Below are 17,544 nucleotides of genomic sequence, written 5' to 3'. Positions count from 1 at the left end.
GTTCAGTTATATGATATAAAGTCAAGTGGCTGTGAGAGGAAGGGAAGGGGAGAAGGGAGGAGAAAAGGTAGGAGATCGAGGGGGGAGTGGAGAAGAAGGGCTTTCAAGGAGGGAAGGAGGTGTAAGTGGGGGTGGAACGGATAGAGAGAGGTAAGGCGTTCCAATGTAGGGGGGCCAGAAGCTGAAAGGAGCGGAAGCCGGAAGCAGCACAAGGAGACGGGGGTACAGTAAGTAGGAAGAGGTCAGTGGAGAGAGGGAGTATAGAAGGAGAGGAGAGATAGGGGGAGCAAGGTCATGTAGAGATTTGAAGAACAAGCAGAGAAATTGATATTTAAGTTGGGAATGGAAGGGAAGCCAGCCGAGTTGAGAAAGTGAGGAGGAAATAAGAGTCACGATGTGACTATTGATGTTATTGCCCTCACTGAAACCTGGTTCAAGGATGGCTCGGTCACTAGTTCTGACACAGAAGACTAAAAGATACTCTCTCTGCCTAGACCAAACAGACCAAGTGGGGGAGCAGCATTGATTTTCCCTTTGTGGCTCAGTGCGTCATTCCCACTCCAGCCTACTCATCTGCTGTCATTCACTCCTCGTGGCCACCTTCTATCAGCCACCTGGTCAGCCCTCCCTCTTCCTTTCAGAATGGGTTGACCCATCTCTTCCTTTTCCTCCTCTTCTCAACTCCTCCTACTGTGTGATCTCAACATCCATCTCAACTCACCATATTCCTCAGGACCTTCACGACTCTTACCATCGTACCCTCCGGCCCAACGCACTGCGCTGGCCACACCTTGGATGCTCATCTCGACAGACATTCCTCCATCTATCCCTCTCACTACTTCTCTCTCCTGGACTGATCACCCTCTTTTCACTTGAAGCTCTTTCTCCTCTTGCATAGGTAAGCCTGGCACTGCCTCCAGTCTACAGGGTCATTAGACCCATGAAAAGAGTCAGAAGCTGCCTTTGCCTCTACTTACTCTGCTCCTTACACTCCTGCGGCTCACTCCCACCCTAACACAGCCCTCTCTAACTTTAACCTCTGTTTCCAACACTCTTGCTATTCTTTCCCCGGTCATGAGTGTACGACTGAAGCCTACCAAAAAGTGCAACTCTTTGTATAACTGAGAACTGGCTGCCCTTAAACGCAAGTGCAGGGCAGCCGAATGGAAATGGGACTCCTCTGGCACATCCTCTGACAAACTGGCTTGCTGCCTCCTCCAAAGGCACTATAGACTCTGCATCCGCTCCAAGAAAAGTGTCTTTTATTCAAGCCTGCATTTCCGCAGCATCCAATAACATGGGCAAACTTTTCAAAGTCTGCAAGGAACTAGCCAACCCTACCACAGCCGCCTCCACCATTGCACCCACCCAGGCCCTTTGCTCGGCCCTGGCTGCACAATTCACCTCAAAAACACAGGAAATCTATCCTCCCTCTCCCACACCAGCTAATGCATCAACATCTCTTGCACCACCCTTGGCCACCTACATCCTTCCCCTTCTCGCTTCTCTCTCCCTTGTCACACCTGAGGAGGTCATGAGACAAGTCCGGTCTATGAAGGCCTCCTCCAAACAGGTGGACCCTTGTCCCTCTAAAACCATCAAGGACAACATTGACGCTCGCCCCAGCCTTGGCCGACCTCTGCAACCTCGCCTTCGCCACTGGAGTTTTCCCCCACTGCTCTTAAGCACTCCCTTGTGCACCCTCTCCCTCTGCTGACCCTTCCATTCCGGCAAACTATTGCCCAAACTCCATCACACCATTCCTGGGCAAACTCCTGCAGAAGCTGGCTATTTCCCAGACTACACTCCATACTGAATCTGTTGGATGCTTCCATGACCAGTCAGGTTTTAGAGCATCCAGAGGCACGGAAACTGCTCTCCTGAAAACCTGTGAAGATCTGCTCTCAAATGATTCCAACTCTCCCTCTGTCCTCATTCTACCCGACCTCTCCTCTGCCTATGATACAGTGAACCACAACACCCTGATTGCATGTCTCTGTGATACGCTGAACATCACTTATCAGGCCCTGGCGTGGCTAACCTTCCTTCTCTCCAACTGCCCATCCAAGGTGGAATTGGGGTCTTTCCTCTCCCCTATCACTCTCTCTACTTGCGGTGACCCCCAGGGATCTAACCTATCCTCCTGGTTTTTCAATAGCTACATGGCCCCCCTGGCCTGTATGATAGCCACCTTCATCTCCAACTTTCAGTATTATGCGGACGACAGGCAGCTCTGCTTCTGGCTACCCTCAGCCTCTTCCTAACTCATACAGGACTGTCCGCAATTTGGTCGTGGTGTGCTGCAAACTACCTCTGCCTCAGTGCCAGCAAGACAGATTGTCCTCATCCAAACCCCTGCTCACGCCTTCCCTCTGGCCAGCCTCGCTTGGCCCTGCGCCTCCACCTACCAATGAGGCATAAAACCTGGCGGTCATCTTCGACTTCACATCTCGCATCATAGCCATCTCTAAAAAGTCCCACTACCAACTGCACCTTCTCAGAGGTATTCTCCCATTTTTTCGCCTCTGTCCCCCCACCCCCCCCCCACCAAGAGGCTCACCGTCTCCGAGCCCTGGTCCTCTCTAGGCTTGACTATAGCAACAGCCTCTTTCTCAACCTGCCCTCTTCTACCTTCCTCCCTTTTCAACTCATCCCAAACAGAAGCGCAAGACTTATCCTTGGCCTCAAGCCCAGGACTGCATCGCTCCAGCCCCGAAATCCCTTCACTGGCTCCCTGTGGCTGCAAGGATCAACTTCAAGACCCTTTGCATTGTCCACAAGGCTTCCTGGGGCTTGGGCCCACTTTATATGCCTGCTCGCCTTCGTCCAACTCTCTGCGGGTGGGCCGCTTCTCGAAGCAGAGACTTGTGGGGATGTGGGGAGATCTTTATCCTCTGCAGGTGCCTCCCTCTGGAACAGCCTCCCTGCCTCTCAGTCTTGAGCGGGATCTCCTTAAATTCTGGAAACTCCTCAAGACATTCCTCTTCGCCTCCTACTTCTCTCCATCCTCCTGCTAACCACCTCTTTCTGCTCTCTCGCTCCTCTACTTCTGCTCACTTTCGCTGACTGGCTGCCTCAGAGCCTCACAGGTCCCAAGCTTCCTCGCCAGCCTCCTGCACTTGCCTCCGGGCCTTGCACTTGCCACAGCACTACTGCACTTCAGTTACAATGCATGAGTGTATGATCTCTCGGCCCTTAAGACATGTTCTGATGGGACAGGGCACACTTGTCCCCACTGCCCCCTCTGCCCCCCCACCCCAATTCCCACGTACTTCCTTTTTCTGTTCACCTGTATAATGTGAATGTACCATGCCTCATAAGATAAGTTGTCTTCCCTAGGTCCTCCCCTCCCATGTATGATTGCGCTTTGAAACACTTGCGTCTAAGCGCACAATAAAGAATCAATGTTAATCTCACTGTTAGGATTTCCAAAATACGCAGGAAGAGTAAAGAGATCATCAAGAGTGAAGTCTCCTTGAGGTAACTTGCATGCCCCGCCCTTATAACCCACACATGACTGCAAAGCCTCAGGAACTGCAGACAAGAACGTACATGACCCAATGACTATAAAATGATCCCTTTGGGTTTATGTAGATTGAAAATCCAAGATGGCGGACGGTGGGAAAAGGCCTCTGCCAGTGGAGCCTAAAATGATGCCAGAAAGATTAACCAGCAGGGGACATTGCCCAGGAAGAAACTTTGACCTCCCACAGGTCTATGAACTGTACTCATCACACCTACAACCCATTGTTCCAAGACAATTTCAGGGAAGGGTTGGAGGGTAGAAGAGCACAGACGTGGGTGGTGTGGGATTTTTGAATGAGTAGAGATCAGAAGGATCAAGTTGGAGAAGTGTGCTTTGGAGGGCTCTGGGAGAGAGGTGGTGATAAAGGAGACAGTTGCAAGAGTACTGAAGGTAGCTTGCGGGCAAGAAGGCAAAAAAACAGGAAGGCAGAGGTAATCGATACTCCAGAGGGAGAGCGAATCCAGAAAGTAGAGCGAAGGAACCCTAAATCATGGGGCAAGAAAGACCCCAGAGATTAAGGAAAGAAAAAACATGGGCTAAAATGCTGATCGGGAGCAGACTACACAGGGGGACTCATGCCGATACACTACATCTGGCAAACCAGTGGGGGCCGAAGGAGTTCTAAACACTGCAGAGCATCAAGACGTCCGGAATTTAGCAGCGGGAAGGAGATTAATTTCCCCACAATGAAAATGAAAGCAAGTTAATAAAAATGAAACCAGGGACAGAAGACTGCAAGGTGCCCAGAGGAGGATCAATAGAAGGGGATGCCAGCAAACTCCAGAATCCGCCCAACACAGCCAATCTACTCAAATCAAGCCAGAGAACACACAACTGCCATGACAATCCTAGCACTCCTAGAAGTAATTACCCAGTCCTGTGAAGTGCTTGGAGTGACCCTTAGACACCTCTTACCTGAAGTCAGTATGAATGAGGCCATAACCAAGAGGACTGTAGATTGCCAGGCCATGGGACCCAGACATGGAGACTGCTTACTAAGAGCACAACTCCTATGACGAAGCAATCCAACATTCCTCCTTAAGACAACAGCCTAGTTTAGCCCGAGGCCAAAATATGGATTGGCTAGACAGGTCTCCTTACTTGTCGACTTAAGGAAAATAGAAATAAAGACAGATGAGGGTACATAATAAAATGCTTTAATACTTTGTTTTATTTCGTGCTGTGCTTTGTACCTGCCTGGACAGATCCATCTATTCTGCCAGGGGGTTGAATGGAACGCTGGAGAAAACAAACCCTGCCCACTCCACAGAGAAGGGATTCTATAAAATAACAAAACACAGGCCTTGATCATTACCATGGACCGGAACAGCCTTGGCACCCATGAGGTTGTGATGTTCTGGTAGACCACCCCGGGGACAGACCAGACAGGCACATCCCTAAAGGCGCCAGACCGCATGTGTGGTGTGGTCCAGGGAGAAGAATTCAGAGCTGGCCAGTCTGGGCAGTGTGCGCAGGGCGGCCTGAACCAAGCAACCCAGACTGTGCCCTCCTGAAACCGCACTGTGGCCAGCTGGTGTGGGCCCTGAAATGCAAGCCCTCTTGGATTGTGTATGCCAGGGAGGTGAAGCTGGAGGAAGCAAAGGAAGCCCTGGGCCGCACTGAACAGAAGTCACAGGCTGTCCAGGTGAAGAAGCGAGTTCCAGCACGCCAGCTAGAGCCCAGACGTGGATCGCCCTATAATGAAATGGGATTCAAACATGTTCTTTAATATAATTTATTACGATTATATGTAAGACAGCTACAGCATCTCAAACCTGCTCAGCTACCAATTCCACCTGTTCTTCCTATTACATTCTTCACTTTGTTTAATAACAATTCTAGACCGAACACAGGGAGCATAATTCTGTAACGGAATCCTAAAGTACAAATGACAAAGTAATTACATACAAATGAAGACCGTAAGGTAACGTTATAACGTGCCCCCTGTTTCAATTCAACGCATTGGAGATGGGGTGGGGCTGCAAAGCCAGAGGCAGTATTGGTTTGACATCTGCAGTGTCCCCATATTAACGGGACATCGTCTGATGCAAAAATGGTGCTGTGGGGGCGATTGTGGGCAGCCCCCGCAGTGCGAGGCAGCTGCCAATTAACTGATTTTTGAGCACACAGAACCAGCTCGTGCCTAGAGTGAGTAGCCCCATGTGGTGGATGGGGCTCACCCATAAGAATAGATTAAAGGGGACACTGCCCATAGTGTCACCAGGAGGCAGACTACAACTGACAGGATACCACCGCCTAGAGGTACTGAAAAGGGGTGGCTGGCTGCAGCCGTCACGCCTGTGCGACAGGTTTTATTTGTTGTATGTCTATATGTGCATTTACTTGCATATGCGATCTTGTGCATGGTGCAACGGCCCGTCCGCTCTTCCGGCCCTATCTTTTTACGGCAGAAGCTTAAAGCCTACATTCATTCTTGTAGGCTTCGCTTCAGTGACAAATGTCACTTAAGTGCCGCGTTCGCACAAATCCAGATCAGGGGGCTGTGCTTTTTCGTTCCTGGCCCCAATCTCTGGAACGTGCTCCTGCTGACACTCTGTGGCCTCTCAGACCTTCTTGGTTTTAGGAAACAACTAAAGACCATGCTGTTTATGGTCTAAATTCTGTTTGTTTTTTCTTCTGGTTTTTCTCCGGCTTCTCTCTTTTAGTGCCCAGAAGCCTCGTTGGTCTTGGTTTGCGCTCTATAAATTGCAATACATACAAACATGCATATATTTGTGCAGATTACAAGCAGAGGTTTGAAGTTGTGTATAAATGGAATGTTAATAGTTAATTATGGTGATAAATATAGGGCATCTTAATGATCAAGTAGGGGGTTAGCTAGGAGAATGTTTATATAGTGGATAGTTTGGTATAGGAAGGGGGAGAGGCTAGGAAAAACATAGGGACTGTTTGTACCCTGGCATGAAGCAGGTGAGAGGTGGTGGCCTGCCAGCACCACCTATGGGGTGAGAGCATTCACGGAGGCCATCCTCCAGCCTCCCTCCACATTGGGTGGTACCAGGTGTAGGTCAGGGGTCTGTTCGGTCAGTCTCATGCTATGGATGAGCCTGTGACCACCTCTAAATTACGGTGGACTGACCGGGTAGATCACTTTTAGAAAGTACTCGCACCAGGGAAACTTAGAGGAGGGAGGGGAGGATTAGTGATTTCAAGGGTAGGAATGTTTAATAAGAAAGATTTACATTTTGATAAACGGGGATCCCAGATAGGATCACTAAAACCACATTGGTTTCCGTCTAATGAAGAATCAGGGATTCAGGGTATATCCCACCTCCCGTTAAGAGATTTTATTTTGCAGGTGCATTGCTTTCCCGTGGGGACTGCCCCTGCTCTGTGATGGGGGAGGTGTGCACCCTGCCCTTGACTGGGGCCAGAATCAGGGGCACATTATTATGGTTTTTCAGTTGAGCTCTTTTTGTTTGGTGGTTTAAGAAGAATTACCCTTTAAAACCTCTTTTAAACATATGCATCTTTTTGTTCCCACTATCTATACTGCATGGCACCCCATAACTTTGTAAACCTACAATCTTTTCTTCCATTTATTAATCTACCCTTCTCCTGCATTCAATCCTTTTCTTTGGTATTTTGTTCGTTCTTTCAATTGGAATCCCGTTTGCTTTTTCATTTAATTTATTTTCTGTGATGGCCACCATCTTTTGGAACAAAGTGCCCAAACTACTTCGAATAGGACCACCCGACATTACACAAAGTCAGACAAAGATGGCTGTTAATCAGGCCACAGGAAGGAAATGACACTAGATCATATCATGCAAGACTTGGGCCGACCCAGAGTGGACAAACTTGTGACAACCAATCTAGGGACAACAACCACCTAACATCCCTCATAACCAATAGTAGGACATGTGCCATATGTTCCACCAGGATTCCAGTGAAATCAGAAACTTCATACAACTAAATCAATAAATCGGCACAAATTCCTTGTGGTTGCACATCTGCAAAGCCAACATAGTCGGCATATACCTGATATATGTCCTCTTAACTGGAAAAGTACACAATAGGATACGTAACAATTTTCAACTCAGGTCACATTAAAATCAGCTATGCCTCAAGTATGTAGATTAAACACAATATGTGGCGCAGATTATTTAACGGGACATACTCCCATCCCCTCATGCATGGATGCCATCCCTAAAACTTAACAAATGCTTAATAAAAATTGAAGATGAAATTCCTGCTTACTCATTTATCACAATCTAGGAAACATCTTGGTGTGCGCCTATGCACGTTGTATGCAAAAAAAAGTGTACCACCTCATAATAAGGAGAATTCCTTATCAGTGCGAAAGATCCCGGTAATCACATGGAAGAAGAATGAGGTGAGAAATAGTTCCCACAAAACAAACCAGCAGACTTCTGAGTGGTTCAAGTACCGTTAAATTAAAAACTTCACTGGAGAGGTATTTGGTACAATAAGGGCACATGGGATAACAAAATGGTGCCTCTATGAGGAAAGGCAGATTATAGCAGACCCCCTCAGGGCGCTATACTATGCCCCATATCCCTAACGAGGCCTGGCAAGCTCCTGCAGGGCCATGGGATATGCTAAACCCTTTTACTATTTTCAAGCACTCGTGCTGGACATTCAAAGAAGTTGCATTGCTTTTTGGGAAAGGGCATGGTGTACTTTTAGGAGGTGCAGGTGGGCTGGTTCACAACCAAAATGAGTCCCATGAAAATGTGTGAAACTTTTAGGGGCATTTCACAGACACTTAAAATGCGCTGCGTCCGTTACCTCCATGAGACGCGCAAAACCAAGCAGCAGTGGCCTTTTACTCTAAAAAGCAACCTTCCCATCCACTCTAAATTAATCAAGCTCCAACATTCTAAAATACACTACAGAGAACCAGAAAATCTACACAGACGCTGTCTGGAGCTTCAAACGGTCCACTGTCCAATTCGAAAATCAGCACTTTCCACCCACCTCTACAGTGCAGAGAGCAAACGCCAAAAAGGGCCCCCACACCCCTGGCAACAGAAAAACAATATTCATTACAACTCACCTTTCTCACTAGCACATGACCTGTATTAATCAACACCCATATCGTTCGTTCATTCATTCTTGCGTTGCATGCGGGGCCTTGGTCTTCATTTTCACTCCTTATCTAGCAGACGAAAATAACGGGAAACTCAAACCTTCTTTCATCAGTAAATATTGTGATCCGAGCAATTCGCATCATCCCTTCCTATGACGGCCAGCAATGTCTTGGCAATCCAGCATGGAATCCGATGAATGCTGAGCGTATTACCACCAAAAGGAGCCTGCCTCTTACGTAGGAAAAGTAACAATAATTGTCATTAGTTGAACTTTCTTTTCCCCCCCAGCCTCAACGATGGAAAAAAGGCTCAATCGAATTTTGGCTGGATGGGTACGCCCACTATTGAATCAGCATATACTGTCAAATACTAAACTGACATTTTGGAAACATCACTGCAATAAAATGTGTAAACTTTGTTGCTTCAGATTTATATATTGCCTAATAAAGTAATTTAAAATAAGATAAAAGTTCCCAACCCCATCAGCATTGAATCATCTCCAATAGGAGAGGCTGGTCGGTGTCCTGTAGCACTACAGCTGCCAGGGGTCCCTGTGGAAGAAACCAGACTTCAGATCTCACCAAGAAGTGGCAGCAGCGAGCAGGAAGGCATCCGAACACCCCACCACTCAGACCGACCGTGTAGATGCTCTTTGCTAATAGTACATTCTAGAGTCTGTATCTATGTTACAATAGGCGCCCAGCAGTGTGTGTATGTGCGTATAAAAAGGGTCTGGGCTTTATCACTTTTAAGCATTGCGATGTATGTAACCAGGTCCACAGGGGAAAAAAACAGGCAGCAGTTGGCCTTGGCGAACCAGCCAACGTGGAGGACCAATCAAGGGAGAAGAGGGGAAGGATGCTAGATAGAACAGGTCACTGTGGGAAATTCAGGTGAGGTAAAGAGAGAAGAAGGCAGACCAAGAGACAAGCGGATGCAGATGGTATCAGTGTGGGGCAGGATTACAGAAAGCAAGTGCAAGGTGAAGTATTAGTTTGATAAGAGAAAGTGGTATTTGGGTGCGAGTGTATACAAGGTGAGCAAGTGAGACTGCGAGTATGTAGGGTAGTGAGTAGATGGGAAAAGGTGACTCAGAGTGAAAGGAAGGTGGTGAGAGAAGGGATTTGTAGGAGAGAAGAGTAAGAGGGAAGGGAGAATGCTAAGAGGAGTAAGTAAAGGGTAGAAGAGACAGAGAGAAGACCAGAGGGACAAAAGAGGCAGAGACTGATGGGCAAAAAAGGGAGGCGAGTAGAAGGATGTGAAGGAAATAACCTCAGGGCAAAGAGTACATGGTCGTGAGGGGTGAATGCCAGGTGGAACCTGGGCAATTGGAAGGCACCTAAAAACCATGGTTATTCTTGTGGGGCCCAATAGGATTCACCTTGAAGATCCTGAGGGAGCGAGCTAGATCAGGCATTTGCCAGGGAGGAGAAAAAAACCTCATGGAAGACTTCAGATGGACAGCCCTTTGTGGAAGCTCCCCCCCCATCCACTTCTCCAGCTTTAATTAAAAAAAAACATGAACTGTCTGGTGTGTCCTTCAAGCCATCTGTAATCCGCTTGAATTTGAGGTCTGCAGTCACGCATTCCACCTTCCTCAGTAGACCGGCTGAGAGATGCCTCAAGCCTCACTATTCATCAAAAAAGCAAGGGAGTTTCAAGCTAGCCCTGACTCGTATATGAATATCTAGAATATTTTTAACCACCTATGGACATAATGCAGGTATATTCAAATTACTGCAGTGGAACTCCACTCCAGTTTGTGGTTAAAAGAAAAATAATAAATAAAATTTACATTTATTTCTCATCTATAAACTTACACAAAATGGAAAGAAAAAAATAAACACTGTACAATGAGCTGCCTGGACAATGTGTAAAAAGTGCGTAGGTGCAAAATCAGGTTGGTAACCAAAGTGCCTTTTGTGCAATCAACATTTCTATTAATAGGAAGTTATTAACATTCAATGTTTATCCATGTAGTCATGGGAACACTACCAACAGAGTTTGTTTTGTAGAAATTACTCATTTTTCTGATCTACTTGGATTGAAAACATGCATTTTAAATGCAGAGAAAAATCCAAATGAATTTTACAGTCCCTCCTCCTGTTTTACATCATTATTTTGTGTTCAAACATTGCCCGGCATGTGAGTTTTCTACTCTCTACTTCTGCTCTTGAAAGGATATAGAAACATTCTGTCGACACAAGGTTTTTCAGCCCTTCAAAAAAGATTCACCCACCCTTTAGCAATCTAGCAATCTTGAGTGCACAGGGGGGCCTTCATCAGGACATACAATTGATTTACAACACGAAATCCAATCGCTTGACTACCCTCCTCAATATTCCTTTCCATTCTTAGTCTCATTGTGCTTATGGGGAAATCAATGATTTTTCATAGACCATGCTGGTTCATGCTGTGGCACCTTAATACTTGAAAACAGATGGATTACACCTGGTGCTTTTTTTCTTAACATCTGCGGTACCCGTTGGCCACACTCGCAGACCGGACCGTAGAGGTTTCCTAGGTGTTGCTGCGACTTGCATCCTTGCTCCAAGCTCCCGTCAGCTTGGGAAAAACCTCACTATAATATGCTCTAGTGTTGTGCTCCGTGACCTGCTGGGAGTTTTGCCCGCTGAAGGGGGGGCCCGTCGAGGGCAAGTAAGGGGTTTGGTCAGGCGTTCCTTAGGCCCTGTTCGGGGTAGGGGCCAGAATCCCTGCTAGTTGCTCTCGGAGATCTTCCCTGCTTTCTCCCACAAGCCCCAAACTTCGATCCAAAATTCCCCCAATGGCCACAATTTACCAGCATTTGATTCAATAACTTTTTTACTGCAACTCTGCAGGGTGGTCTTCAAAATGAATACAAGGAGCTTTCCAATAACAATGCAAATCTCGAGTTCGCAGTCTCACTCCGGTGTCTTGCTAATGAAAGATCTCAGGATTTCCTAACAAAGCTATGTGCCACACCTAAATTAACCACACAATGGAATTTATTGCAGTTCATCAAGATGCAAAATATACTGGACAGTTTGCACTCTATTTGGGCATGGCCAAGTATGAACACATGGCAGCAGTTAAACAGATGCTTACCAAATGCCACATTACCAGTGGAATCCCTGGCAATGTAGATTGGCATACACTGTATTCGCCAGATAAAGAGAACTTAAATATCACAATTGCTCGTTTCTAAAAGCCTAAATCAAAATGCTAGGGTGTAACAAGGGTGTGTTAGAACAATGATCAACATGTATAGCCTGTGCAAAGCTGTATTGAACTCTGTTCCCAACTAGTAAGAACTCATATCAATATCTGGTTTCCAGCTGTTCTCGTCAATGCAAGAAAACCCCTTCCATATGGTGTTGGTTTAATCTACTCACTCTGCACAGCCCGAAAATCCTTCAGATATTCCACAGTAAGTAAAGGTTGTGGCAGTTCACGGATGAACAGTTTTAAGATGCTTGCTGCATCATGCTGCTTGACGCTGTCCCAATTGAAGGACTGTTCATAAAACTTGGCTTCCAATTCTTGGCATATATTCTGAAAGAGTAAGTAACACATTCAGGAGACGCCCATTGCATCAGCATAAACAGCATTCCCAAATGCACAACAGTACAAATATAACTCTAATGTTATGTTTTCAGGTTGTCTTGCTGTGACAAGCCATCACTAAATATACTATACAATGCTAATGCACTTGCTAATACTTAATAAATTACTTGGCTTCTGTAATATTTGTGCTAATGGATGTAGTTTTCCTCCGATTCGTCATTATGAGATTAAATCAGGCCCAGTCAGATTCTGAAGGTGAAACTCTTCACATAGCAGCGACGAAGAAGCCTTATGAGCCTGCATGCCTAGCTCCACCCTAAATACCACTCCACAAATGCTAAAAGCAACAGTGAACAGGCCATAAAGAGGACAAGAATGGCGATAAGTAATCATGGTACGCCACTTCCATTACAAGTGGGCAGGGGGCATAAGACCAAAAGTGCCATCCTGCCACACTAGAGAATGGTCCCAGTGTATTTTTGACAGTTCCTACCTCGTTTAGCAAACCTTTCGCTAGAGGAGCCTTCATTAGGAGCCAAATACAGTGCATGTCCTCTCAGAAAGCCCAAGTTCTACAACAAGGATACCCAGTTTTATCGATTTCCCTGTAAGAGAATCCTCAAACAGCTGCCATGTGGGCTTCCAATAGTTGGCAGCATCGATAAGAATTCCAGTGGGGGTACAGCCGGCTGCTGTCGAGGCCATTTATAGATTTTGCAATAACAATAATAAGTGTGTTAGGACATGCAAACTATATTTGGGCTAATTTCCATGCCTTCTAGCTACACTACAAAACCAAACATATTTAATGTTCTATTCCAGGTTTTGGTTTAATTTTTCAGGTACATTATGGTAGCTGTATGCTTTCCAAGACACAGACAGCTGTAGGAAACACCCAGATTGCTCTCAAGTGTCATGCCGCAGAGAGCTAAAGGCAGAATCTGGATTGCTCAGCTGCTTCATGTTGCAACCTGCTCCACCATGTGTGGGCAAGAGCTGAAGGACCTCACATAAGATGGCTTTCACTGATCAGGAGTTGTTCCATCAACTAACCTCAATGGGTAGTTCCTGCCTTGTACGCCTGTGGCTAGTATTGTTATGAATTCTGAATCCAACCAGCTGTGGCTGCATTTTGCATCATCCTGCCCTGTCTCCTGAAATACCCATATATATGGAATACATTACTCTCTGTAATCGTATTTCTGATGCTTGTATCTGCTTAGATTCACATGCTATGCATAGGCCGACATCTAGTGGAAGCTACAGAGTATTACAGTTGTTTTTGAAACTCAAAAGGGGACCGCGACAGGGCGTGCCAGTAACACCATCCTGAGTGTGACTTTCACTGCACCCATGGTCCTTCACGCGTCGAGGTCCCTCAGATTGTTTTGTTTCCAACATGAAGTGTAGCCTGAGTACAGGTGTATCCAAGCAGGTATGCATCAGTGAAGACTAACATCTATGCACCTTCTCTCAGGGGAGGAAGGGTGGGTGCATGTGAATCTAAGCAGATACAAGCATCAGAAATACGATTACGGGGAGTAATACATCCCTTCTGAGGCACGAGGAATCTGCTTAGATCACATGCTATGCATAGATTAGCAGACAGTGTTAGGAGAAGGTGGTGGGTTGTTGGGTGTCCTGACCCACGTTTAAGCTATCATGCCACAACATTTGGTGCTGTGGGCTTAGAAAATTCAAGATGGCGGAAAACCCACATGTGCGCCGAAATCCAGGAAAGCTGCGCAGTTTGTGCGCACACCGAAATGGTTGCCTCACTTGCCACCCACCAGTGCGAGAATGAAAGGCCGGGTTGCCATGAGGGAAATGGGTTGCCAAAGGAAAAACAGTAGCGCCGGTTAGCTTCAAAGCGCTTTAAAACCACCATTGGACTACCCGCACAGTAGTCTGAAACCATTGGGAATGGCAATGCTGATTGCCAAATGCAACCTAGAATTGTGGGGAATTCATTCTTAAATCCCAAAAATGGGTGCAGTACCAGTACTCACCACTATCCAAAAGCCGGCAATTTAAAACACCAGATTTTACTTTTTTGTATAAAAATGAATGAACCCAAAGCAGGCCAAAGAAAGACTTACTGAGAGGTGGATACAATGTAAAGTGATATTCTGAAGTGACTTGAAGGTTTATAACAAGACTGGCTGAGCTGTGGATTGCAGCAGTTTAAGTTGCACTGGATTTAAAGACACTAAAATCGAAAATGTTTAGATTAAATGAGTGACCCATGTTTGGTGTCACATGCCTTTGTAACTGTTGAAATGTCATAGTTTTGCACTTAGAATCAGCATTCTAGCTGCATATGTAAAAATGTTTAGTTTTATTTGAATGCAGGAACTGGGGAACAAAAAGTGACATTTTATCTGAAACCTGGCTTAAGGAACTGAATTCTGCCTGGCAACTACCCCCATCAGGAGTGAAACTTGAGTCACAGCTGTGTTCCCAGGCCTAGCTGCCCTTTTGCTGCTCACACTAAGGATATGCCATCTATCTGATAATTGAATTACCTGTGCTCTGCAGGAAAGTGAACAAAGCCCTGTCCTGGCTCAGGCAAAGGTTTTATTGGCAGGAGTCGTAAATGGTCGTAAAAAGTGGCTTCCTCCTGAGGAAAGGGGAGGGGCACTGCCTGTGAGAGCAAGCTGGCTTGGCAGAACTGGAAAAACCAGTATTTCTACCTTGTGCTGAGAGGAAACCACACCCCTTTGGAGCCAGAACATAACTCTAAAAAGATGAATAACTCATAGAGCGGACATGTGAACATTTTATAAATGATACCATAATTCTTGTGATTTTTCTGCCCACAGTTTAAGAGGTTTTTAGAACCGGTGGTATGTTCAGGGGGGTGTTAGCGGAAAAGTGGATATTACTCTAAATGTATGCATGTTAAAAGTCTGAAACTTCATCAGTTAATGTCCTTACTCCCTGCGCACATGTATGTAAAGTTGGGTCAATGTCAGAAATTGAAAAATCAGTTAAAAAGTCAATTATGTGCCATTTCTGAATGCAAGCTCTTAGAAACAGCAGATTTGGACAGAGACATGGCTAAATTCAGCCACACCATGTATATGTAATTTCAAGCAACTGTGTAACTGTGAAATATGTCTTTTATTATCAAATATAGAATGTGTGCAATCTGACAGAGGAGTGTCCTATCTGCAAGCCATAAAATGACATCCCTCTGACTCACAGTTCATTCCCCAATCAAATGATAAATGGAAGTTTGACCAATTAGAAGCTGAGAGAGAGGTAGGGTCAGTGATGCTAGAACACACCCACATTCTAAACACATAAAAGCAGACAGACAGGACAGATAGGGACCTTCAATTCCATCTTCCGCTGGAAGCTCTGCCGGAAAAATCCATACTTACCTCCATCAAACCTCCAGAGAGCCAAACTAGAGACTTCAATCTATCCAGAACTAGAGACCCAGACCAGAGAACCAGAGAGAGCTGACCCAGATCACTGTGAAGTGCAGAGACCAGAGGCGAGTTTAAAACCTGACCAGATCCATGGCGAGGCCCATTTCACTCAAGAATATAGTGTGAGTACCTAGAAAACTGTGCAGAACCAATCTCCTAGTTAAAATAATATAATTCAATCTATTTAATCTAAGTAGAACTGCCTCCTAACTGTCACCTGTCATTTGTAAAGCTGTCACTTGTCATTTCCTAGTTGCAAGCTGCACTTGTCTTTTTGAACTTTAAAATTTCAAATCTGAAAAACGACCTTCATAAAATCGCTCATATCTCCGCAACCGTTTGTGCTAGAGACTTGCAATAACTTTCATCTGAAAGCTTAGAATCGTGGCTTTCCTACGAACCTAGAACCGCATTCCTACCCCCTATAGTTTTACCGCAATCGCGGAACACGCTTCCGCGAATTTTACCGCGATTTGCAAATTTCTTCACATGTAAAAACTGCTGCTGCTTGCCTTCCATTTGCCAGAAATTCGTTTAACCTGCTAACTATCCCTGCATCATTGCTAGTGTGAGCCTGGACTAATATTAACTAGATACCACTCACCCTGAACCTCTGAAAGGGAATTAAAAGCATTTCCAGCATATTTCTCATCCATTGCTAGCACATATCAAAGCATTTTGCCTGTGTTTTCAAAACTCCTATCTGTTTTCTGTAGTGTAAGCTTGCTGGGGTGAACTGATTTACATTGATTGCATTTCTGAGAACTGTGTGTTTTCCTTCCATTTCCTTGCCTTGCATCAAGGGGGGGAGGGGATTGCCAGAGAAAAGTGATTACATTGTTTGGTTGAAATCATATTGAGTATTTTCTGTACTGCATTCATTGAATATTGCATCCACCTGAGCTTACATAAAGCATCCTCTACCACATTATACTTTTGTTCCTATTTACCAGTGTGCTACCTTATCCATTTCATGTCAACTCATTAGTGATTATAAGAAGTGTGCTAGTGCCAGATTCTCCGTTGTTAATCTTTATCATATCAGATTAAGTGTGATATTCAATTATTAATTTACTATAAAGTGGGATATATATATATTTTAAATTATCAAATAAACCTTTTTAACTTGCAAAACAGAACTACTTCTTGGCTCAGTGGGGTCAGGGGGATTCCAAGAGAGGGGTGTTATATAGGGGTAGTCATCCAGAACGCATGAACTGGACATAAAGATATATCAATAAGGGTTTTCATTCAGTATTATAGACTAGGTGTTGACTTAGCTGTAGTGTTGAATTGAATCCTCTTACAGGGTTGTGAGAAGAAGGTGGTGGGTTGTGAGAAGGCACAGCAGCAAATAGAGGTTTTAGAACCGCTTGTCCCACCTGTGTATCTGCTTTGGAATGAGTGTCAATGCAGTAGTGCCGAGTGAAAGTGTGTACTGAGCTCCAAGCTGCTTTGCAAAAGATCTCCAAGGGGACATTTGCAATAAAAGTAAGAGTAGCTCCTGTGCTCCTTGTGGTGTGAGTTCTTGGTGTGGAAGGCAGTGTCTTGTCTGATAAAGAATATCATAATTGTATGCCTCCGACTATCCATTTGGAGATGGCATTCTTGGAAATGCGGTCTCCTCCTCTGCCTGGTGCTACGGAGACAAACAGTTGGTCTGTTTTTCTAAGCGGTCTGGTCTTGTTTAAATAGTAAAGGACTGCCCTCCTTACATCTGGTGTATGGAGTGTTACGTCAGATGAACTAGTTGTATTGTGGAAGAAGGCCGACAGCTCAATGGATTGGTTCACGTGGAATTTGGAAATTGAGGTGAAACCCTATGATGTGTACGTAAAACCCATTTGTCTTTGTGTATGACAAAGAAAGGGTCCTGCACTGACAATGCTTGTAATTCACCAACTTTTCTTATGGATTTAAGGGCCACCAAGAAGGCAGTCTTGTAGGTCAGGTGTTCAAG

At 45.4% G+C, this 17,544-nt stretch overlaps 1 protein-coding gene across 1 annotated transcript in view; it reads right to left on the bottom strand.

Annotated features, from left to right (window-relative positions):
* Positions 1 to 17,544, bottom strand: part of ARHGAP18 (Rho GTPase activating protein 18) — a 928,328-nt gene that overhangs the window by 347,677 nt on the left and 563,107 nt on the right. The window contains exon 9 of the mRNA XM_069607469.1: positions 11,976 to 12,135. Coding sequence (XP_069463570.1) covers positions 11,976 to 12,135 — 160 coding nt within the window. The remainder of the gene's footprint in view (positions 1 to 11,975; positions 12,136 to 17,544) is intronic.

The sequence above is a fragment of the Ambystoma mexicanum genome, chromosome 4q, assembly GCF_040938575.1.
Source record: "Ambystoma mexicanum isolate Mex_15411 chromosome 4q, UKY_AmexF1_1, whole genome shotgun sequence".
NCBI lineage: Eukaryota > Metazoa > Chordata > Amphibia > Caudata > Ambystomatidae > Ambystoma > Ambystoma mexicanum.
This window is presented reverse-complemented; position numbering and strand designations above follow the sequence as displayed.